This window comes from Oncorhynchus gorbuscha, linkage group LG06 (genome assembly GCF_021184085.1).
Source record: "Oncorhynchus gorbuscha isolate QuinsamMale2020 ecotype Even-year linkage group LG06, OgorEven_v1.0, whole genome shotgun sequence".
Taxonomy (NCBI): Eukaryota; Metazoa; Chordata; class Actinopteri; order Salmoniformes; family Salmonidae; genus Oncorhynchus; species Oncorhynchus gorbuscha.
Window position 1 is genome coordinate 51,713,699 of NC_060178.1, and position 24,071 is coordinate 51,737,769.

Sequence of the window (24,071 nt, forward strand, 5' to 3'; positions counted from 1 at the left end):
AGTTGAAAAGTGGGGGGCTATAGCAGGGAGAGAGGCGCTCCGTGTCGTATGGTCGTTTTGGGGCACAGTTGAAGTTGGGGGGCTATAGCAGGGAGAGAGGCGCTCCGTGTCGTATGGTCGTTTTGGGGCACAGTTGAAGTTGGGGGGCTATAGCAGGGAGAGAGGCGCTGCGTGTCGTATGGTCGTTTTGGGGCACAGTTGAAGTTGGGGGGCTATAGCAGGGAGAGAGGCGCTGCGTGTCGTATGGTCGTTTTGGGGCACAGTTGAAGTTGGGGGCTATAGCAGGGAGAGAGGCGCTCCGTGTCTTATGGTCGTTTTGGGGCACAGTTGAAGTTGGGGGCTATAGCAGGGAGAGAGGCGCTCCGTGTCGTATGGTCGTTTTGGGGCACAGTTGAAGTTGGGGGGCTATAGCAGGGAGAGAGGCGCTGCGTGTCGTATGGTCGTTTTGGGGCACAGTTGAAGTTGGGGGGCTATAGCAGGGAGAGAGGCGCTCCGTGTTGTATGGTCGTTTTGGGGCACAGTTGAAGTTGGGGGGCTATAGCAGGCCATCCATGAAGCTGGTGTCGAGGCGTTGGATGAGCACGCGGATGAAGGACATCTCTTTACGCGTGTTCTCAAAGATGATGCGTGGGTCGTCTGACTGGCAGCGCAGGCAGTTGGGAGCCATCACCATGGCCAGGTTGTTCACATCCATCTTAGTTATCACCACGTTGGTAGGCTGGCCAAACACCTGGAGGGTTAGAGAGACCGAGAGAAAGAGAGAGATGATGATGGGTGTGTTTGAGCAGGTGTGTGTGTGTGTGTGTGTGTGTGTGTGTGTGTGTGTGTGTGTGTGTGTGTGTGTGTGTGTGTGTGTGTGTGTGTGTGTGTGTGTGTGCGTTACCTGCATGAAGAGGGTGATGTGTGAAGTTAAAAAGTGTGTTTGAGTGTGTAGAGAGGATGATGTACTACATGTCATTTTAAGATATTCAAAATAGGACACTACCCCGTGAACTGCTTTTCCAAAGATATCTACAGTCGGAAAGTATTCAGACCCCTTGACTTATTCTACAATTGATTCAATTGTTTTTTCCCCTCATCAATTTACACACCATTCCCCATAATGACAAAGCAAAAATAGGTTTGTAGATAGGTTTGTATCACATTTACATAAATATTCAGACCCTTTACTCAGTACTTTGTTGAAGCACCTTTGGCAGCGATTTAAAGCATTGAGTCTTCTTGGGTATGACGCTACAAGCTTGGCACACCTGTATTTGGGGAGTTTCTCCCATTCTTCTCTGCAGATCCTCTCAAGCTCTGTCAGGTTGAATAGGGAGAGTCGCTGAACAGCTATTTTCAGGTCTTTCCAAAGACGTTCGTTCGGGTTCAAGTCTGGGCTCTGGATGGGCCACTCAAGGACATTCAGAGACTTGTCCCAAAGCCACACCTGCGTTGTCTTGGCTGTGTGCTTAGAGTAGTTATCCTGTTGAAGGTTAACCTTCGCCCCAGTCTGAGGTCCTGAGCGCTCTGGAGCAAGTTTTCATCGAGGATCTCTCTGTACTTTGCTCCGTTCATCTTTCCCTCGATCCTGACTAGTCTCCCAGTTCCTGCCGCGTTGTAGATGCTGAAACCACCATGCTTCACCGTAGAGATGGTGCCAGGTTTCCTCCAGACGTGACGATTGGCATTCAGGCCAAAGAGTTCAATCTTGGTTTCATCAGACCAGAGAATCTTGTTTCTCATGGTCTGAGAGTATTTGGGTGCTTTTTGGTAAACTCCAACCGGGCTGTCATGTGCCTTTTTACTGAGGAGTGGCTTCCATCAGGCCACTACCATAAAGGCCTGATTGTAAATAATGTAAATAAGGTATTTCTGTTTTTTTATTTTTAATAAACTTGCTAAATATTCTAATAACCTGTTTTAGAATAATAATCAATTTTAGAATAAGGCTGTAACGTAACAAAATGTGGAAAAAGTCAAGGGGTCTGAATACTTTCTGAAGGCACCGTACAGCTACAGTAGGCTAGCCAAGATGAATGCTAGGTGTCTTTTTGTAGCTCTCTTTTAGCAGACAATCAACAGTAGCCACTAGCCATCCTATTGCTACTATGTTCACTATTGAAGGATTACTTTTGTAAATCACTGTCCCTAAAATAAATAAGCTCAGGGAGTGGATTGATGAGAGTTTCTTTTTACACTGGACTTTTGTATGTACAGTATAGTGTGTGTGTGTGTGTTTTACCTGTAGAAAACGTATGAGGTAGCAGAGCACCAGTTTGTTGATGTGAGGCAGGGCCATGACAACGTTGACTGCAGCCTCAGGGTCATCATAGTGAGTGATACACTCCTCATAGAACGCATGCGGAATCAATGGCTCATCCAACTCCCTGTACCAAAACTTCAACAGAGATGCTGGGGGGGAGAGAGAGAGGAAGAGAGAGGGGGTAGAATTGGAAAGAGAGAGACAGGGAAATTGGAACGAAAGAGAGACTGAAAAATAAGAGTAATTTGTTCGCTCTAGCAAATCTCTACAGTGTAAGTCAATTTATAAAAAATTAAATGAGAGTCCAATCAAGAGGCAGAAACAGTTGACTGGTCAGACACACAAACCCCTCTCCCTGGCCAGCACACACTGACACAAATTCCTCAATCACCCAGAGTACAGACCAGAACAAAAGAACACCATTACAGTTGTGTGTGTGTGTGTGTGTGTGTGTGTGTGTGTGTGTGTGTGTGTGTGTGTGTGTGTGTGTGTGTGTGTGTGTGTGTGTGTGTGTGTGTGTGTGTGTGTGTGTGTGTGTGTGTGTGTGTGCGTGCGTGCGCGTGCGTGCGTGTGCGTGTGTGTGTGTGCTTGTGTGAGAAAGAGAGACCCAGCTAAAAATTATAGGGAGATACATTTTCTGGGGGAAAAACAGACGACATTAGAAAGTCCATGGACACAAACAACAAGTGTGCAGATAAAATAGGCAAAAAACACACACATTTCTTCCCAAAGCGCCGTGGGGTGAGACAGGGATGCAAGCTTAAGCCCCACCCTCTTCAACATATATATCAACGAATTGGCACTAGAAAAGACTGCAGCACCCGGCCTCACCCTACTAGAATCTGAAATCAAATGTCTACTGTTTGCTGATGATCTGGTGCCTCTGTCACCAACCAAGGAGGGCCTACAGCAGCACCTTGATATTCTGCACAGATTCTGTTAGACCTGGGCTCTGACAATAAATCTCAGTAAGACCAAAATAATGGTGTTCCAAAAAAGGTCCAGTCACCAGGACCACAAATATAAATTCCATCTAGACACCGTTGCCCTAGAGCACACAAAAAACTATACATACCTTGGCCTAAACATCAGCGCCACAGGTAACTTCCACAAAGCTGTGAACGATCTGAGAGACAAGGCAAGAAGAACCTTCTATGCCATCAAAAGTAACATAAAATTCTACATACCAATTAGGATCTGGCTAAAAATACTTGAATCAGTTACAGAAGCCATTGCCCTTTATGGTTGTGAGGTCTGGTCTGGGGTCCGCTCACCAACCAAGAATTCACAAAATGGGACAAACACCAAATTGAGACTGCATGCAGAATTCTGAAAAGATTACTCCGTGTACAACGTAGAACACCAAATAATGCATGCAGAGCAGAATTAGGCCGATACCCACTAATTATCAAAATCCAGAAAAGAGCCGTTAAATTCTACAACCACCTAAAAGGAAGCGATTCTCATACCTTCCATAACAAAGCCATCACCTACAGAGAGATGAACCTGGGGAAGAGTCCCCTAAGCAAGCTGGTCCTGGGGCTCTGTTCACAAACACAAACACACCCCACAGAGCCCCAGGACAGCAACACAATTAAACCCAACCAAATCATGAGAAAACAAAAAGATAATTACTTGACACATTGGAAAGAATTCACAAAAAAACAGAGCAAACTAGAATGCTATTTGGCACTAAACAGAGAGTACACAGTGGCAGAATACCTGACCACTGTGACTGACCCAAATTTAAGGAAAGCTTTGACTATGTACAGACTCAGTGAGCATAGCTTTGCTATTGAGAAAGGCCGCCGTAGGCAGACCTGGCTCTCAGGAGAAGACAGGCTATGTGCACACTGCCCACAAAATGAGGTGGAAACTGAGCTGCACTTTCTAACCTCCTGCCCAATGTATGACCACATTAGAGACACATATTTCCCTCAGATTACACAGATCCACAAATAATTCAAAAACAAACCCGATTTGATAAACTCCCATATCTACTGGGTGCAATACCACAGTGTGCATCACTGCAGCAAGATTTGTGACCTGTTGCCACAAGAAAAGGGCAACCAGTGAAGAACAAACATAATTGTAAATACAACCCATATTTATGCATATTTATTTCCCTTTTGTACTTTAACCATTTGTACATTATTATAACACTGTATATATACATAATATGACATTTGTAATGTCTTTATTCTTTTGAAACTTCTGTGAGTGTAATGTTTACTCTTAATTTTTATTGTTTATTTCACTTTTGTATATTATCTACCCCACTTGCTTTGGCAATGTTAACATATGTTTCCCATGCCAATAAAGCCCCTTGAATTGAAAATGTACATTTTTTGTAATGTTACCCGTACAGTGTGTCATGACTGGCCAATATGTGAAACAGTGTGTGAAAACCTTGTGAAGAGTTACAGAAAACGTTTGACTTCTGTCATTGCCAACAAATACTTATTTTCCACCATTATTTGCAAATAAATTCATTAAAAGTCCTACAATGTGATTTTCTGGATTTTTTTCTTTCTCATTTTGTCTGTCATAGTTAAAGTGTACCTATGATGCAAATTACAGGCCTCTCTCATCTTATTAAGTGGGAGAACTTGCACAATTGGTGGCTGACTAAATACTTTTTTTGCACCACTGTAAATAGACTTCGGGACAATATTTTATCAGCCAAAATGATGGTAACAACGAGGGAATATGAAATAAAATGAGTTTTACTTTTACATACTGTGTGTTGTGTAGAAAATATCCCAATCAAAGATAATGTTTTAGTAAAGATGAACAGTGAATGTATTTGTCTAAACTAAATCCACACCTTGCCTCGTAACTAGAATCCCCCCCCAGAGAACTTGCTATAAAGATGGAAACGCCCCTTTGTGGCCCAGGGGTGTTAAACATGTGAGTTAAGAATTGACATATCAGACTAAGTTGACCGCGCGCTGCAGCCGAGGTCCACGACTTTTCGTGACCCCAAAACGCTACACGAGGTTGAAGAAGACAAAGGAACCTCTTAACAATCAATACAACGGTTGAGTAGTGGTATCTGTATCTAAGAAGGTAAATTCAAGCAGGACCATCCGGTTATTCTATCCAAGGAATCGCGTGTCTACATTCCTTTCATTCCCACGCTGGAATTATTTGCAACATAAAAAATAAAACTGAAATATCACATTTACATAAGTATTCAGACCCTTTACACAGTACTTTGTTGAAGCACCTTTGCCAGCGATTACAACCCTGAGTCTTCCTGGGTATGACGCTACAAGCTTGGCACACATGTATTCGGGGAGTTTCTCCCATTCTTCTCTGCAGGTCCTCTCAAGCTTTATCAGGTTTGATGGGGAGCGTCGCTGAACAGTTATTTTCAGGTCTCCTCAGATATGTTCGTTCAGGTTCAAGTCTGGGCTCTGGCTGGGCTACTCACGGGCATTCAGAGACTTGTCCCAAAGCCACTCCTGCGTGGTCTTGGCTGTGTGCTTAGGGTAGTTGTCCTGTTGGAAGTTGAACCTTCGCCCCAGTCTCAGGTCCTGAGTGCTCTGGAGCAGGTTTTCATCAAGGATCAATCTGTACTTTGCTCCGTTCATCTTTCCCTCAATACTGACTAGTCTACCAGTCCCTGCTGCTGAAAAACATCCCCACAGCATGATGCTGCCACCACCATGCTTCACCGTAGGGATGGTACCAGGTTTCTTCCGGACATGACGCTTGGCATTCAGGTCAAAGACTTCAATCTCGATTTCATCAGACCAGAGAATCTTGTTTCCATGGTCTGAGTCCTTTAGGTGCCTTTTGGCAAACTCCAAGCGGGCTGTCATTTAGGGCTGGGCTGTATACCGTATTTTACTACGTACCAGTATTTATGGATGGACTGGTTTGGGTTTTTACTTTACCTTTTATGACGGTATGTGATACGCTGTGTGTAACGTCCATTTTTATAGTTTACTCCGCTACTTGTGTCATCCCTCGTCGCTCTCTCTCTCTCTCCATGCCGCTTTCCACACAGACCTAGTCCCGCCCCCTGTCACTCAAAGAGCGTCTTTGTTGTTCCTTGACCACGAGACACTTGCGTTCAGTCTGCATGGTCAATGCAGCACATGCAACAATGTTGATGACAGCGATGTTGTTTCCACTTTGATCTTAATATAAATCCACTAGCGTTCTATAATTACAATATCAGTTTGTGTTTCTTACATCTGCAAAACAGTTAGTTTGTATTTTCTTAGCAAGTTATGTTAAATCGTGTTAGCCACTAATGCTAAACGCTAGTTATCTGCCTAGTAAACTGAGTCAGGGCAAACGTAGCTAGCTAATACAGCCTGATACCAGTACTGGTGGAGGCTTAAATCAGCATGTTGTTTGCGCAAAAGTATCTTCTAAATCAAAGAGGAATAGGCGAAGCATGAATATGTTGGCTACATGAATAAAGATTTAATGTAGCCGAAGATTATAGGGTCCCATAGGAAACACTGAACATCACTTTGGTTCCTACCCTGTCACAATAACTCGTCCATGGCACTTTCATTTGTTGTCTCGTCAAACAACACTGTATTCAAAGTGCCCACTATTATTTATATTCTAACTATAGAATTATAATAATAAACATTCTATTTCCATGATTCCAAAAGTTCACCCAAGTGTTTTGATCTGAATCGCAACATTTAGAAAAAAATAAGGCCTAGTATCGTGGCAGTGTGGAAATGATCTAAAATGAGGAAATGCAGAAATGGATGGAAATTCAGGAAGTTGAATTGAAGAGTATAAAACAATGGAGAACAACCCATTGAAATCATTTAAAATACATGTCGCAACTCTAGGGTCATACACTACTCATAAAGCAAATGTAGAACTTCTATTAATCAAAAACAGAAAATACCATCATATGTTACCATGATATGTTATTTTGGCCATATCGCCCAGCCCTACAGTCATGTGCTTTTTACTGAGGAGTGGCTTCCATCTGGCCACTCTACTATAAAGGCCTGATTGGTGGAGTGCTGCAGAGATGGTTGTCCTTCTAGAAGGTTCTCCCATCTCCACAGAGGAACTCTGGAGCTCTGTCAGAGTGACCATCGGGTTAACGGTCACCTCCCTGACCAAGGTCCTTCTCACCCAAATTGCTGGATCGTCAGCTATAGGAAGAGTCTTGGTGGTTCCAAACCTTTTCCATTCAAGAATGATGGAGGCCACTGTGCTCTTGGGGACCTTCAATGCTGCAGACATTTCTTTGTATCCTTCCCCAGATCTGTGCTTTGACACAATCCTGTCTTGATGCTTCACGGACAATTCCATTGACCTCTGTCATGTTTTGTCTTAGATTGTCTTGTCATTTTGCTTTTCCCTCTGTTCATTTTCCCCCTGCTGGTCTTTTTAGGTTCGTTCCCCTTTTTCTCTCTCCCTTCCTCTCTCTCTTCTCTCTATCGTTCCGTTCCTGCTCCCAGCTGTTCCTATTCCCCTAATCAATCATTTAGTCTTCCCACACCTGTTCCTTATCTTTTCCCCTGATTAGAGTCCCTATTTCTTCCCTTGTTTTCCGTTCCTGTCCTGTCGGATCCTTGTCTATTGTTCACCGTGCTGTGTCTGTGTATCGCCCTGTCGTGTCGTGTTTCCCTCAGATGCTGCGTGGAGAGCAGGTGTCTGAGTCTGCTAGGTTCAAGTGCCTTCCCGAGGCAACCTGCAGTTCTTGATCGAGTCTCCAGTCTGTTCTCGTCATTACGAGTGGAATTATGTCTTATGTTTGTAGAATTACTTTACTGGATTAAAGACTCTGTTTTCGCCAAGTCGCTTTTGGGTCCTCATTCACCTGCATGACAGAAGGATCCGACCAAAGAATGGACCCAGCGACTACAGACGTTCGTAACACTGCCGTCGAGATCCAAGGAGCCATGCTCGGCAGACACGAGCAGGAATTGTCTGCTGCTCGCCATGCCATGGAGAACCTGTCCGCTCAGGTTTCCGACCTCTCTGGACAGTTCCAGAGTCTTCGTCTCGTGCCACCTGTTACTTCCTGGCCTGCCGAGCCTCCGGAACCTAGGGTTAATAACCCACCTTGCTACTCCGGGCAGCCCACGGAGTGCCGCTCCTTTCTCACCCAGTGTGATATTGTGTTCTCTCTCCAACCCAACACATACTCTAGCGAGAGAGCTCGGGTTGCTTACGTCATTTCACTCCTTACTGGCCGGGCTCGAGAGTGGGGCACAGCTATCTGGGAGGCAAGGGTTGATTGTTCAAACAATTACCAGAACTTTAAAGAGGAGATGATTCGGGTTTTTGACCGTTCAGTTTTTGGTAGGGAGGCTTCTAGGGCCCTGGCTTCCCTATGCCAAGGTGATTGATCCATAACGGATTACTCTATAGAGTTTCGCACTCTTGCTGCCTCTAGTAACTGGAACGAGCCGGCGCTGCTCGCTCGTTTTCTGGAGGGACTCCACGCAGTGGTCAAAGATGAGATTCTCTCTCGGGAGGTTCCTTCCAGTGTGGACTCTTTGATTGCTCTCGCCATCCGCATAGAACGACGGGTAGATCTTCGTCACCAAGCTCGTGGAAGAGAGCTCGCGTCAACGGTGTTTCCCTGCTCCGCATCGCAACCATCTCCCTCCTCTGGCTCAGAGACTGAGCCCATGCAGCTGGGAGGTATTCGCATCTCGACTAAGGAGAGGGAACGGAGGATCACCAACCGCCTGTGCCTCTATTGCGGATTTGATGGACATTTTGTCAATTCATGTCCAGTAAAGGCCAGAGCTCATCAGTAAGCGGAGGGCTACTGGTGAGCGCTACTACTCAGGTCTCTTCATCTAGATCCTGTACTACTATGTCGGTCCATCTACGCTGGACCGGTTCGGGTGCTACATGCAGTGCCTTGATTGACTCGGGGGCTGAGGGTTGTTTCATGGACGAAGCATGGGCTCGGAAACATGACATTCCTTTCAGACAGTTAGACAAGCCTACGCCCATGTTTGCCTTAGATGGTAGTCATCTTCCCAGTATCAGATTTGAGACACTACCTTTAACTCTCACAGTATCTGGTAACCACAGTGAGACTATTTCTTTTTTGATTTTTCGTTCACCTTTTACACCTGTTGTTTTGGGTCATCCCTGGCTAGTATGTCATAATCCTTCTATTAATTGGTCTAGTAATTCTATCCTATCCTGGAACGTTTCTTGTCATGTGAAGTGTTTAATGTCTGCCATCCCTCCCATTTCTTCTGTCCCCACTTCTCAGGAGGAACCTGGCGATTTGACAGGAGTGCCGGAGGAATATCATGATCTGCGCACGGTCTTCAGTCGGTCCCGAGCCAACTCCCTTCCTCCTCACCGGTCGTATGATTGTAGTATTGATCTCCTTCCGGGGACCACTCCTCCTCGGGGTAGACTATACTCTCTGTCGGCTCCCGAACGTAAGGCTCTCGAGGATTATTTATCTGTGTCTCTTGACGCCGGTACCATAGTGCCTTCTTCCTCTCCGGCCGGGGCGGGGTTTTTTTTTGTTAAGAAAAAGGACGGTACTCTGCGCCCCTGCGTGGATTATCGAGGGCTGAATGACATAACGGTTAAGAATCGTTATCCGCTTCCCCTTATGTCATCAGCCTTCGAGATTCTGCAGGGAGCCAGGTGCTTTACTAAGTTGGACCTTCGTAACGCTTACCATCTCGTGCGCATCAGAGAGGGGGACGAGTGGAAAACGGCGTTTAACACTCCGTTAGGGCATTTTGAGTACCGGGTTCTGCCGTTTGGTCTCGCCAATGCGCCAGCTGTTTTTCAGGCATTAGTTAATGATGTTCTGAGAGACATGCTGAACATCTTTGTTTTTGTCTATCTTGACGATATCCTGATTTTTTCACCGTCACTCGAGATTCATGTTCAGCACGTTCGACGTGTTCTACAGCGCCTTTTAGAGAATTGTCTCTACGTGAAGGCTGAGAAGTGCTCTTTTCATGTCTCCTCCGTTACTTTTCTCGGTTCCGTTATTTCCGCTGAAGGCATTCAGATGGATTCCGCTAAGGTCCAAGCTGTCAGTGATTGGCCCGTTCCAAGGTCACGTGTCGAGTTGCAGCGCTTTTTAGGTTTCGCTAATTTCTATCGGCGTTTCATTCGTAATTTCGGTCAAGTTGCTGCCCCTCTCACAGCTCTTACTTCTGTCAAGACGTGTTTTAAGTGGTCCGGTTCCGCCCAGGGAGCTTTTGATCTTCTAAAAGAACGTTTTACGTCCGCTCCTATCCTCGTTACTCCTGACGTCACTAGACAATTCATTGTCGAGGTTGACGCTTCAGAGGTAGGCGTGGGAGCCATTCTATCCCAGCGCTTCCAGTCTGACGATAAGGTTCATCCTTGCGCTTATTTTTCTCATCGCCTGTCGCCATCTGAACGCAACTATGATGTGGGTAACCGCGAACTGCTCGCCATCCGCTTAGCCCTAGGCGAATGGCGACAGTGGTTGGAGGGGGCGACCGTTCCTTTTGTCGTTTGGACAGACCATAAGAACCTTGAGTACATCCGTTCTGCCAAACGACTTAATGCCCGTCAAGCTCGTTGGGCGTTGTTTTTCGCTCGTTTCGAGTTTGTGATTTCTTACCGTCCGGGTAGCAAAAACACCAAGCCTGATGCCTTATCCCGTCTGTTTAGTTCTTCTGTGGCTTCTACTGATCCCGAGGGGATTCTTCCTTATGGGCGTGTTGTCGGGTTGACAGTCTGGGGAATTGAAAGACAGGTTAAGCAAGCACTCACGCACACTGCGTCGCCGCGCGCTTGTCCTAGTAACCTCCTTTTCGTTCCTGTTTCCACTCGTCTGGCTGTTCTTCAGTGGGCTCACTCTGCCAAGTTAGCTGGTCATCCCGGTGTTCGAGGCACTCTTGCGTCTATTCGCCAGCGCTTTTGGTGGCCGACTCAGGAGCGTGACACGCGCCGTTTCGTGGCTGCTTGTTCGGACTGCGCGCAGACTAAGTCGGGTAACTCTCCTCCTGCCGGTCGTCTCAGACCGCTCCCCATTCCTTCTCGACCATGGTCTCACATCGCCCTAGACTTCATTACCGGTCTGCCTTTGTCTGCGGGGAAGACTGTGATTCTTACGGTTGTCGATAGGTTCTCTAAGGCGGCACATTTCATTCCCCTCGCTAAACTTCCTTCCGCTAAGGAGACGGCACAAATCATCATCGAGAATGTGTTCAGAATTCATGGCCTCCCGTTAGACGCCGTTTCAGACAGAGGCCCGCAATTCACGTCACAGTTTTGGAGGGAGTTCTGTCGTTTGATTGGTGCGTCCGTCAGTCTCTCTTCCGGGTTTCATCCCCAGTCTAACGGTCAAGCAGAGAGGGCCAATCAGACGATTGGTCGCATACTACGCAGCCTTTCTTTCAGAAACCCTGCGTCTTGGGCAGAACAGCTCCCCTGGGCAGAATACGCTCACAACTCGCTTCCTTCGTCTGCTACCGGGTTATCTCCGTTTCAGAGTAGTCTGGGTTACCAGCCTCCTCTGTTCTCATCCCAGCTTGCCGAGTCCAGCGTTCCCTCCGCTCAAGCGTTTGTCCAATGTTGTGAGCGCACCTGGAGGAGGGTGAGGTCTGCACTTTGCCGTTACAGGGCACAGACTGTGAGAGCCGCCAATAAACGCAGGATTAAGAGTCCTAGGTATTGTTGCGGCCAGAGAGTGTGGCTTTCCACTCGCAACCTTCCTCTTACGACAGCTTCTCGTAAGTTGACTCCGCGGTTCATTGGTCCGTTCCGTGTCTCCCAGGTCGTCAATCCTGTCGCTGTGCGACTGCTTCTTCCGCGACATCTTCGTCGCGTCCATCCTGTCTTCCATGTCTCCTGTGTCAAACCCTTTCTTCGCACCCCGTTCGTCTTCCCTCCCCCTCCCGTCCTTGTCGAGAGCGCACCTATTTACAAGGTACGTAGGATCATGGACATGCGTTCTCGGGGACGGGGTCACCAATACTTAGTGGATTGGGAGGGTTACGGTCCTGAGGAGAGGAGTTGGGTTCCGTCTCGGGACGTGCTGGACCGTTCACTCATTGATGATTTCCTCCGTTGCCGCCAGGATTCCTCCTCGAGTGCGCCAGGAGGCGCTCGGTGAGTGGGGGGTACTGTCATGTTTTGTCTTAGATTGTCTTGTCATTTTGCTTTTCCCTCTGTTCATTTTCCCCTGCTGGTCTTTTTTTTAGGTTCGTTCCCCTTTTTCTCTCTCCCTTCCTCTCTCTCTTCTCTCTATCGTTCCGTTCCTGCTCCCAGCTGTTCCTATTCCCCTAATCAATCATTTAGTCTTCCCACACCTGTTCCTTATCTTTTCCCCTGATTAGAGTCCCTATTTCTTCCCTTGTTTTCCGTTCCTGTCCTGTCGGATCCTTGTCTATTGTTCACCGTGCTGTGTCTGTGTATCGCCCTGTCGTGTCGTGTTTCCCTCAGATGCTGCGTGGAGAGCAGGTGTCTGAGTTTGCTAGGTTCAAGTGCCTTCCCGAGGCAACCTGCAGTTCTTGATCGAGTCTCCAGTCTGTTCTCGTCATTACGAGTGGAATTATGTCTTATGTTTGTAGAATTACTTTACTGGATTAAAGACTCTGTTTTCGCCAAGTCGCTTTTGGGTCCTCATTCACCTGCATGACAACCTCACGGCTTGGATCTTGCTCTGGCATGCACTGTCAACTGTGGGACCTTATATAGACAGCTGTGTGCCCTTCCAAATCAAGTCCAGTCAATAGAATTTACCACGGGTGGATGATCAATGGAAACAGGATGCACCTGAGCTCAATTTCAAGTCTCATAGCAAAGGATCTGAACACTTACAGTTGAAGTCAGAAGTTTACAAACACCTCAGCCAAATACATTTCAACTCAGTTTTTCCACAATTCCTGACATTTAATCCTAGTAAAAATGCCCTGTCCTAGGTCAGTTAGGATCACCACTTTTATTTTAAGAATGTGAAATGTCAGAATAATAGTAGTGAGTGATTTATTTGAGCTTTTATTTCTTTCATCACATTCCCAGTGGGTCAGAAGTTTACATACACTCCATTAGTGTTTGGTAGCATTGCCTTTAAATTGTTTAACTTGGGTCAAACGTTTCAGAAAGCCTTCCACAAGCTTCCCACAATACGTTGGGTGAATTTTGGCCCGTTCCTCCTGACAGAGCTGGTGTAACGGAGTCAGGTTTGAAGGCCTCCTTGCTCACACACACTTTTTCAGTTCTGCCCACACATTTTCTATAGGATTGAGGTCAGGGCTTTATGATGGCCACTCCAATACCTTGACTTTGTTGTCCTTAAGCCATTTTGACACAACTTGGAAGTATGCTTGGGGTCATTGGCCATTTGGAAGTATGCTTGGGGTCATTGTCCAATTGGAAGACCCATTTGGAAGTATGCTTGGGGTCATTGTCCAATTGGAAGACCCATTTGGAATTATGCTTGGGGTCATTGTCCATTTGGAAGACCCATTTGGAAGTATGCTTGGGGTCATTGTCCATTTGGAAGACCCATTTGGAAGTATGCTTGGGGTCATTGTCCATTTGGAAGACCCATTTGGAAGTATGCTTGGGGTCATTGTCCATTTGGAAGACTCATTTGGAAGTATGCTTGGGGTCATTGTCCATTTGGAAGACTCATTTGGAAGTATGCTTGGGGTCATTGTCCATTTGGAAGACTCATTTGGAAGTATGCTTGGGGTCATTGTCCATTTGGAAGTATGCTTGGGGTCATTGTCCATTTGGAAGACTCATTTGGAAGTATGCTTGGGGTCATTGTCCAATTGGAAGACCCATTTGGAAGTATACTTGGGGTCATTGTCCATTTGGAAGACTCATTTGGAAGTATGCTTGGGGTCATTGTCCAATTGGAAGACCCATTTGGAAGTATGCTTGGGGTCATTGTCCAATTGGAAGACCCATTTGGAAGTATGCTTGGGGTCATTGTCCATTTGGAAGACCCATTTGGAAGTATGCTTGGGGTCATTGTCCATTTGGAAGACCCATTTGGAAGTATGCTTGGGGTCATTGTCCATTTGGAAGACTCATTTGGAAGTATGCTTGGGGTCATTGTCCAATTGGAAGACCCATTTGGAAGTATGCTTGGGGTCATTGTCCAATTGGAAGACCCATTTGGAAGTATGCTTGGGGTCATTGTCCATTTGGAAGACCCATTTGGAAGTATGCTTGGGGTCATTGTCCAATTGGAAGACCCATTTGGAAGTATGCTTGGGGTCATTGTCCATTTGGAAGACCCATTTGGAAGTATGCTTGGGGTCATTGTCCATTTGGAAGACCCATTTGGAAGTATGCTTGGGGTCATTGTCCATTTGGAAGACCCATTTGGAAGTATGCTTGGGGTCATTGTCCATTTGGAAGACCCATTTGGAAGTATGCTTGGGGTCATTGTCCATTTGGAAGACCCATTTGGAAGTATGCTTGGGGTCATTGTCCAATTGGAAGACCCATTTGGAAGTATGCTTGGGGTCATTGTCCAATTGGAAGACCCATTTGGAAGTATGCTTGGGGTCATTGTCCAATTGGAAGACCCATTTGGAAGTATGCTTGGGGTCATTGTCCAATTGGAAGACCCATTTGGAAGTATGCTTGGGGTCATTGTCCAATTGGAAGACCCATTTGGAAGTATGCTTGGGGTCATTGTCCAATTGGAAGACCCATTTGGAAGTATGCTTGTGGTCATTGTCCATTTGAAGACCCATTTGGAAGTATGCTTGGGGTCATTGTCCAATTGGAAGACCCATTTGCGACCAACCTGACTGATGTCTTGAGCTTCAATATATCCACATAATTTTCCACCCTCATGTTGCCATCTATTTTGTGAAATGCACTAGTCCCCTCTGCAGCAAAGCAGCCCCACAACATGATGCTGCCACCCCCATGCTTCACGGTTGGGATGGTGTTCTTCTGCTTGCAAGCCTCCCTCTTTTTCCTCCAAATATAACGATGCTAATTATGGCCAAACAGTTCTATTTTTGTTTCATCAGACCAGAGGACATTTCTCCAAAAAGTACGATCTTTGTCCCCATGTGCAGTTGCGAACCATATTCTGTCTTTTTTTGTGGCGGTTTTGGAGCAGTGGCTTCTCCCTTGCGGAGCGGCCTTTCAGGTTATGTCGATTTAGGACTCGTTTTACTGTGGATATAGATACTTTAGTATCTGTTTCCTCCAGCATCTGAGACAGAACACGTCTTCCTTCTTGAGCGGTATGAAGGCTGCGCTGTCCCATGGTGTTTATACTAGCGTACTATTGATTGTACAGATGAACGTGGTACTTTCAGGCGTTTGGAAATTGCTCCAAAGGATGAACCAGACTTGAAATAATCTGTCTGTAAACAATTGTTGGAAAAATTACTTGTGTCATGCACAAAGTAGATGTCTTAACTGACTTGCCAAAACTATACTTTGTTAACAAGAAATTTGTGAAGTGGTTGAAAAACGAGTTTTAATGACTCCAACCGAAGTGTATGTAAACTTCCGACTTCAACTGTATGTAAATAAGGTATTTCAGTATTTATTTTTCAATAAATGTGCTACAATTTCTAAAAACCTGTTTTTGCTTTGTCATTATGGGGTATTGTGTGTAGATTGATCAGGGTAAAAAAAACACGATTTAATCAATTTTGCGAATAAGATTAACGTAACAAAATGTGGAAAAAGTTAAGGGGTCTGAATACTTTCCTTATACTTTACTTTGTATAACAGAAAAACCCCTCTGAGAATCTTTTTTTAGCATGTTTTGGTGTTCAAGTTAGGAGAACATTTCAAACAGAACCTATCCAGAATGTGGTTCCAATGGTCTCAGAATAAATACAACATTCTATGTTCTAGACGCGTTTCATGGGACGCTGCAAGAACATTCATGTGTTCAGTTTTCTGAAGGTTGAGATAATATTTCATCAACGTTACACCAAACATAACACAGAAAATGGTTTCCATGTTTGAGAAATATAAAATGTTAATGTTCCAGACACGTTTCATGGGAAAGTTGCATGAAGACCACTGTGTGTTGTCAGGACATGTCAGGACATGACCACTGTGTGTTGTCAGGACTACATCACCATGTCTGTGTTAGTTATCATTTAATCGGTCTATTCTCTCATTGAGTTCAGCAATTGAAGGGCTTTCTGTATAGTTGTCTAATTTTGGTGAGGGCATGTTAACCTGTTTTAACGATACTCCTGAATATTTTCTTGAGTGTACTTTTAACAGAGCTGAGATTTATTTCAAAGTGCATTCACCCTATTGCTTACACCTATCAAATTGTTTCTGCTCTACACAAGTGCCTAGGGGGAAGGGGTTAGAGTTTCTTCCAGACAGGACCTAACTATACTGGCCCAATAAGCACATGCCCTCGATAACCCTTATTGGGACAGTGGTTAGGGTGTAAGTCACTGATGGCTTGGGTTCAAGACCCGCTAGGAGAGTCATCCTACTTTCACATTTTCAGCAATATAGGTTAACATCACTATTTGAAAACAGTAACAACAGACCTATCTGATCTAATTCAAATGAGTTTCTCATTGACAGACGGGAATCGGTAGAATTCTAGATAGCTGAGCATCTCAAAGAGAACTCCATGGTCTTTTTGAAACCACATACATCACGTACAACGAACGTTTCTCTGAGAAGGAACTGCATCAGCTCTCGTCATTGCATTTCTATCCGTAACGTTCATAATTTGTTCCCGAAAACTTACCCCAGGTGGTGGTGTTGCTTCTGAAAGAAACATACCCAAGAACATGGTTTTCACATTCTCAGAATATTTACAGTAACATGCCTGTACTTTCTAACATTTGACATTTCAGCGATGATGATGCCAGTTATACCTTAACAATACACAACACAGAGCTCCACCTCCAAGTTTTAATGTGGAAAAATAGACAAATTGCAACAGAATAACTTGGGACCAATGTTGGGGGTAATATATTACTTACAGTTGTATTCGTTTTATGAGTAACAGAGTAATATAACGAGTTACAGTCTTCTTCAAATATTTAAATGATTACAGTTACTTTTTCAAGTCACCCATACATTACTTTCAGAAGTATATCTATACTGTCGTGTTATAAAGGCCTATATTTTTAAAGCCTTGTCTCACTCTAACGGAATTCAAGCTGTAGGCTAATTCATTTCCAAAAGGGGGTTTCGGGAAAGCTGAAAATCAAGGAAAGATAGCAGCTGTGTTAGTATGTGTAACCCTGTACAGCAGCTGTGTTAGTATGTGTAACCCTGTACAGCAGCTGTGTGTAACCCTGTACAGCAGCTGTGTGTAACCCTGTACAGCAGCTGTGTTAGTGTGTGTAACCCTGTACAGCAGCTGTGTTAGTGTGTGTAACCCTGTACAGCAGCTGTGTGAGTATGTATAACCCTGTACAGCAGCTGTGTGAGTATGTATAACCCTGTACAGCAGCTGTGTGAGTATGTGTAACCCTGTACAGCAGCTGTGTTAGTATGTGTAACCCTGTACAGCAGCTGTGTTAGTATGTGTAACCCTGTACAGCAGCTGTGTTAGTATGTATAACCCTGTACAGCAGCTGTGTTAGTATGTATAACCCTGTACAGCAGCTGTGTTAGTATGTGTAACCCTGTACAGCAGCTGTGTGTAACCCTGTACAGCAGCTGTGTTAGTATGTGTAACCCTGTACAGCAGCTGTGTTAGTGTGTGTAACCCTGTACAGCAGCTGTGTGAGTATGTATAACCCTGTACAGCAGCTGTGTGAGTATGTGTAACCCTGTACAGCAGCTGTGTGAGTATGTATAACCCTGTACAGCAGCTGTGTTAGTATGTATAACCCTGTACAGCAGCTGTGTTAGTATGTATAACCCTGTACAGCAGCTGTGTTAGTATGTGTAACCCTGTACAGCAGCTGTGTTAGTATGTATAACCCTGTACAGCAGCTGTGTTAGTATGTATAACCCTGTACAGCAGCTGTGTTAGTATGTGTAACCCTGTACAGCAGCTGTGTGAGTATGTATAACCCTGTACAGCAGCTGTGACCCCGCTTAACCATTTCTTTGTGGAAATGCTCACATTATTTTGAGTAAATCGAGGAGAAAGAGAACAACATTTTAGTCAAATGCGAACTCGGCAAAGGCCGCATTGATCTCCTCATCCAGAAGCACCATATCAATCCTGAAAAAGCGTTTGGAGGTCAAACCTGAAAAAGCGTTTGGAGGTCAAACCTGAAAAAGCGTTTGGAGGTCAAACCTGAAAAAGCGTTTGGAGGTCAAACATGAAAAAGCGTATGGAGGTCAAACATGAAAAAGCGTATGGAGGTCAAACATGAAAAAGCGTTTGGAGGTCAAACATGAAAAAGCGTATGGAGGTCATGCATGAAGGCACAAAGCCAAAGTTCCAGAAATGCGTGAAAGAGGAGAACTCTATACACATTATGGTAATAAACAAAGATATATCAAAAAATATTTGTTCTAACGAAATGTTCATATAAACACTCAAAATATCTGATAAATGCAATAATGAGCATGAACATATAAGAATGTGAGAGTAGGGTCACTCCCCTAGTGGGCCTCTAAACCTCAGGCCACTTGCACCAATGACAAACGCCCTAACCACCGCACCAATAAGGGACATCTCCAGGGCGTGTGCTTATTGGGCCAGTATAGTTAGGGCCTGTCTAGAAGGAACCCTAACCCCTTTTCCCTAGGCACTTGTGTAGATCTGAAACAACTTGATAGGTATAAGCAATAAGGTGAATGCACTTCGAAGTAAATCTCAGCTCTGTTAAAATTACACTCAAGGAAATTTTATTGATCATAGTCATAATCAGATTAACTGATACCAGACAGGGAGATTGGAGTACAGTGAACCGAGAGGTTGCGAGTTCAAATCCCAAGTGAAGACATGTTGAATAATACTTACTGTATAAATGAACACAATATAATCAGGTGTGTCAAATGTGTAAGTTGAAAACACTGTATGCTTAAAGCACTGTGTGTGTATCCCTAAACTTGCCAACAGACAAAGAGCTATGAATGGATCAGTGGTTCACCAATCAGGGCCTTCATTGTCTGTGCAAAGTTATGTGTAATGCATAATTATAAAACTTTTTCTTTTACACATAAACGTTCCTCTGAAACGTGTCTGGAAATGTTTTGGGGTGGGACGTTGATGGAATATTCTCCTAACCCACAGAAAACTGGACACATGACTGTTCATGCGACGTTCCTCTGAAACGTGTCTATGACATTAACATCTGAGAACCACGTTCTGGGTAAGTTCTCCCGCTATCTCTCTCAGAATGACCTTCTTGATCCAAATCAGTCAGATTTCAAGACTAGTCATTCAACTGAGACTGCTCTTCTCTGTATCACGGAGGCGCTCCGCACCGCTAAAGCTAACTCTCTCTCCTCTGCTCTCATCCTTCTAGACCTATCGGCTGCCTTCGATACTGTGAACCATCAGATCCTCCTCTCCACCCTCTCCGAGTTGGGCATCTCCGGCGCGGCCCACGCTTGGATTGCGTCCTACCTGACAGGTCGCTCCTACCAGGTGGCGTGGCGAGAATCTGTCTCCTCACCACGCGCTCTCACCACTGGTGTCCCCCAGGGCTCTGTTCTAGGCCCTCTCCTATTCTCGCTATACACCAAGTCACTTGGCTCTGTCATAACCTCACATGGTCTCTCCTATCATTGCTATGCAGACGACACACAATTAATCTTCTCCTTTCCCCCTTCTGATGACCAGGTGGCGAATCGCATCTCTGCATGTCTGGCAGACATATCAGTGTGGATGACGGATCACCACCTCAAGCTGAACTTCGGCAAGACGGAGCTGCTCTTCCTCCCGGGGAAGGACTGCCCGTTCCATGATCTCGCCATCACGGTTGACAACTCCATTGTGTCCTCCTCCCAGAGCGCTAAGAACCTTGGCGTGATCCTGGACAACACCCTGTCGTTCTCAACTAACATCAAGGCGGTGGCCCGTTCCTGTAGGTTCATGCTCTACAACATCCGCAGAGTACGACCCTGCCTCACACAGGAAGCGGCGCAGGTCCTAATCCAGGCACTTGTCATCTCCCGTCTGGATTACTGCAACTCGCTGTTGGCTGGGCTCCCTGCCTGTGCCATTAAACCCCTACAACTCATCCAGAACGCCGCAGCCTGTCTAGTGTTCAACCTTCCCAAGTTCTCTCACGTCACCCCGCTCCTCCGCTCTCTCCACTGGCTTCCAGTTGAAGCTCGCATCCGCTACAAGACCATGGTGCTTGCCTACGGAGCTGTGAGGGGAACGGCACCTCAGTACCTCCAGGCTCTGATCAGGCCCTACACCCAAATAAGGGCACTGCGTTCATCCACCTCTGGCCTGCTCGCTTCCCTACCACTGAGGAAGTACAGTTCCCGCTCAGCCCAGTCAAAACTGTTCGCACACTGTTCCCAGGCCGTCACTGTAAATAAGAATGTGTTCTTTACTGACTTGCCTGGTAAAAATAAAAATAAAACTGTAATCTTGTAACTGTACATCAAACATAGTGATCATAAACGTTGACACGGTAAATGACATGAGTTTTATGTACAGTGCACATTTGGACTTGCTTGTATGACATCAAAGAGATATTTATTATAATCCTCAACGTCTCGTCTTTCAAAACACATAGACGTCATCTTAATTTACAGCATTTTCCTCAATCGGACAACAAAATATTTGCAAAAGTTGCCCAATTATAGGGAGGGATGGGAGGCAACTTCTTGCGGTGCTCAAGTTTGGAGTGGCTGTCAGTCAAAACCCATAGAGCGCTGTGAAGCACAGGGCCAGAGCTCTGATGTCATGTATAGCATGTTACTGTACAGCCACTATGTTCCACTTTAGGTGCTTATTAGTGCCCAAATCTGCCCCTTTCAACCCGCTTACGGGTATGAGTGTAAAGGGCTACGGGAACGTTCTCTAAAGCTCTGGGAACATTTGTTTTTGGAGAGAACGAGTTTGTGTGTGTGTGTGTGTGTGTGTGTGTGTGTGTGTGTGTGTGTGTGTGTGTGTGTGTGTGTGTGTGTGTGTGTGTGTGTGTGTGTGTGTGTTTGTTCGTCCAAGTGTCTCGGTGCTGGTAATAGAGTTATGACTAATGACTTAGTAAAGCACGAACTGGCTCTCTCCAACCTACAGCCAGGACTGCTCTCTTCCTTCTAGAAGGATTTTTTTTTACATGACTGTAGTTTTGCAGCAGGCACATTGCTCCTAGCATGCTTTGGTGTTGGGTCTATTAATACTCAGAGAGAATTAGAGCACTGCAGAAGGCCTGGGGCTAGTGGAGGGTAGGAGGGAGGGATGAGGGAGGGAAGAGGGAGGGAGGAGAGAGGGAAGAGGGAGAGTATACAGTGGATCAGGACCTTGTGTGTGTGTGTGTGTGTGTGTGTGTGTGTGTGTGTGTGTGTGTTTACCTGGAATGTGAGGGTCCTCCAGATCCGTGGGGATCTTCCATTGGTCCACCTGCAGCTTGAGGGCGTTGACCTCATCTATGTCACCTGGAACCCTGTGAGGTCAGGGGTCAGAGACACATTAGACTCCTCCTCCTTACCAATCCCTTAATCTCTTCCATTTATCGCTCTCCCTCTGTCTGGTCTCTGATGACTACCAGGACATTCACTGACCGGCGTGTCTACTACAACTAACTCCTCCCTCTTTCCCTCCCTCGTACTAGTGACTGAGAGTTAGGTACGGACCTGAAGATGCCCTCTGTCTGGTCTCCGTTGAGCCCCAGAACCTCCTCTGAGAGGCGTGTCTGGACCCAGGGCAGCTGGCTGTCGGGGTAACGCTCCTTCTGCAGTGACATCACATCCTCCAGGGAGGAGCCAAACATGGAGGGGCTGAATATGGCGTTCCTGGCATGTTTGATCTCCTCCAGACACGGCTTCTGCAACCCCTGGATAATAACACACACACACAGGAACACACATACTTGGTTGTTAGATAAGACACAACTACTATGTGCTTCTGCAACCCACGGATTACAATACACACAGACAGACATGTTTATGTAACTATATCTATACTATAATATATCTAAACTACAACACAACTCTACAGCTCTCGAGGTGTAGCTAAAGCAACACATTACATATTCAGCAACCGTGCATTTACTGAAAAATAATGGAATGACCTTCATAAATGTATCTAAATGAATTATTGAGACAGACAGACAGACAGACAGACAGACAGACAGACAGACAGACAGACAGACAGACAGACAGACAGACAGACAGACAGACAGACAGACAGACAGACAGACAGACAGACAGACAGACAGACAGACAGACAGACAGACAGACAGACAGACAGACAGACAGACAGACAGACAGACAGACAGACAGACAGACAGACAGACAGACAGACAGACAGACAGACAGACAGACAGACAGACAGACAGACAGACAGACAGACAGACAGACAGACAGACAGACAGACAGACAGACAGACAGACAGACAGACAGACAGACAGACAGACAGACAGACAGACAGACAGACAGACAGACAGACAGACAGACAGACAGACAGACAGACAGACAGACAGACAGACAGACAGACAGACAGACAGACAGACAGACAGACAGACAGACAGACAGACAGACAGACAGACAGACAGACAGACAGACAGACAGACAGACAGACAGACAGACAGACAGACAGACAGACAGACAGACAGACAGACAGACAGACAGACAGACAGACAGAGAGTCCTCTTAATTGCCTGGAAAAGGCTCTGCTCTGGGGTTTATACCAGTCAAACACTGGGCCTCAGGCTATGGGATGCGGTCAGGGTGTATGTGTGTATGAGTCCACCAAGTGACAAACTGTCTCTATTACCACCCTGTAGAGATGCTGGCACACTCTACATGCCTCACATACACAATGCCAACCACCAGTGCCCGCTAGCACAGACTGGCATCACCACATGTGATGGAAGCATACCCACATACGCCACACACGACCAATGAATTACATTACCCACCACTATCAATCCATCCCTCGCTCTCTCCTCTTTCATTCCCTGTCTTTTCGTCTTCCTCCCAATCAATTCCTCTCCACTGCTCCTTTGCTCTGTTCATCACTCATTCCCTTGTTCTCTCTCTTCATCTGTCTCTCCCTCGCCTATCCTTTCCTCTGTTCATCCCTCATTCCCTTGTTCTCTCTCTTCATCTGTCTCTCCCTCGCCTATCCTTTCCTCTGTTCATCCCTCATTCCCTTGTTCTCTCTCTTCATCTGTCTCTCCCTCGCCTATCCTTTCCTCTGTTCATCCCTCATTCCCTTGTTCTCTCTCTTCATCTGTCTCTCCCTCGCCTATCCTTTCCTCTGTTCATCCCTCATTCCCTTGTTCTCTCTCTTCATCTGTCTCTCCCTCGCCTATCCTTTCCTCTGTTCATCACTCATTCCCTTGTTCTCTCTCTTCATCTGTCTCTCCCTCACCTATCCTTTCCTCTGTTCATCCCTCTTTCCCTTGTTCTCTCTCTTCATCTGTCTCTCCCTGGCCTGTCCTTCTGTTCAGACCTCTGTTTCTGCCTCTCCAGATAGAGTTGTTGACAGCAGATGAGAGACAGCCTCACTGGCCCCCTCCTGTGGCCGGAGTGGGAACAGCACCATTTCATGACAGGAAGTAGAATTATTCCTCCATGGTCACACTCCTCAGGAGGATTTGGTGTTGAACTTATATGATCGTCTTTCAGATAGAATAGGGGATCATGTCAGCTCTATTCATTCTATTTCTAGGTTCCTAATATTGCACATGAATACACCTCATGATTATATGATTCTCTTTCCATTCGGAAAAACAGAGCTAGATGCTGGCCAGTAGTCTGATTTACACACGGATAACAGATACTCTGATTTATTTTCCTG

General features: G+C 45.7%; 1 protein-coding gene across 4 annotated transcripts in view; it reads right to left on the reverse strand.

Moving 5' to 3' along the window:
• Positions 1-341: 341 nt before the first annotated feature.
• The window catches only part of LOC124038069 (rho GTPase-activating protein 39-like), a 240,050-nt gene continuing 216,320 nt past the window's right edge, over positions 342-24,071 (reverse strand). For all 4 annotated transcript variants that reach the window (XM_046353491.1, XM_046353489.1, XM_046353490.1 and 1 more), the window contains 4 exons: positions 21,902-22,101; positions 21,620-21,711; positions 2,225-2,394; positions 342-730 (listed from right to left, as the gene is read on the reverse strand). In XM_046353491.1, coding sequence (XP_046209447.1) covers positions 536-730; positions 2,225-2,394; positions 21,620-21,711; positions 21,902-22,101 — 657 coding nt within the window. In that variant the 3' untranslated portion in view covers positions 342-535. The remainder of the gene's footprint in view (positions 731-2,224; positions 2,395-21,619; positions 21,712-21,901; positions 22,102-24,071) is intronic.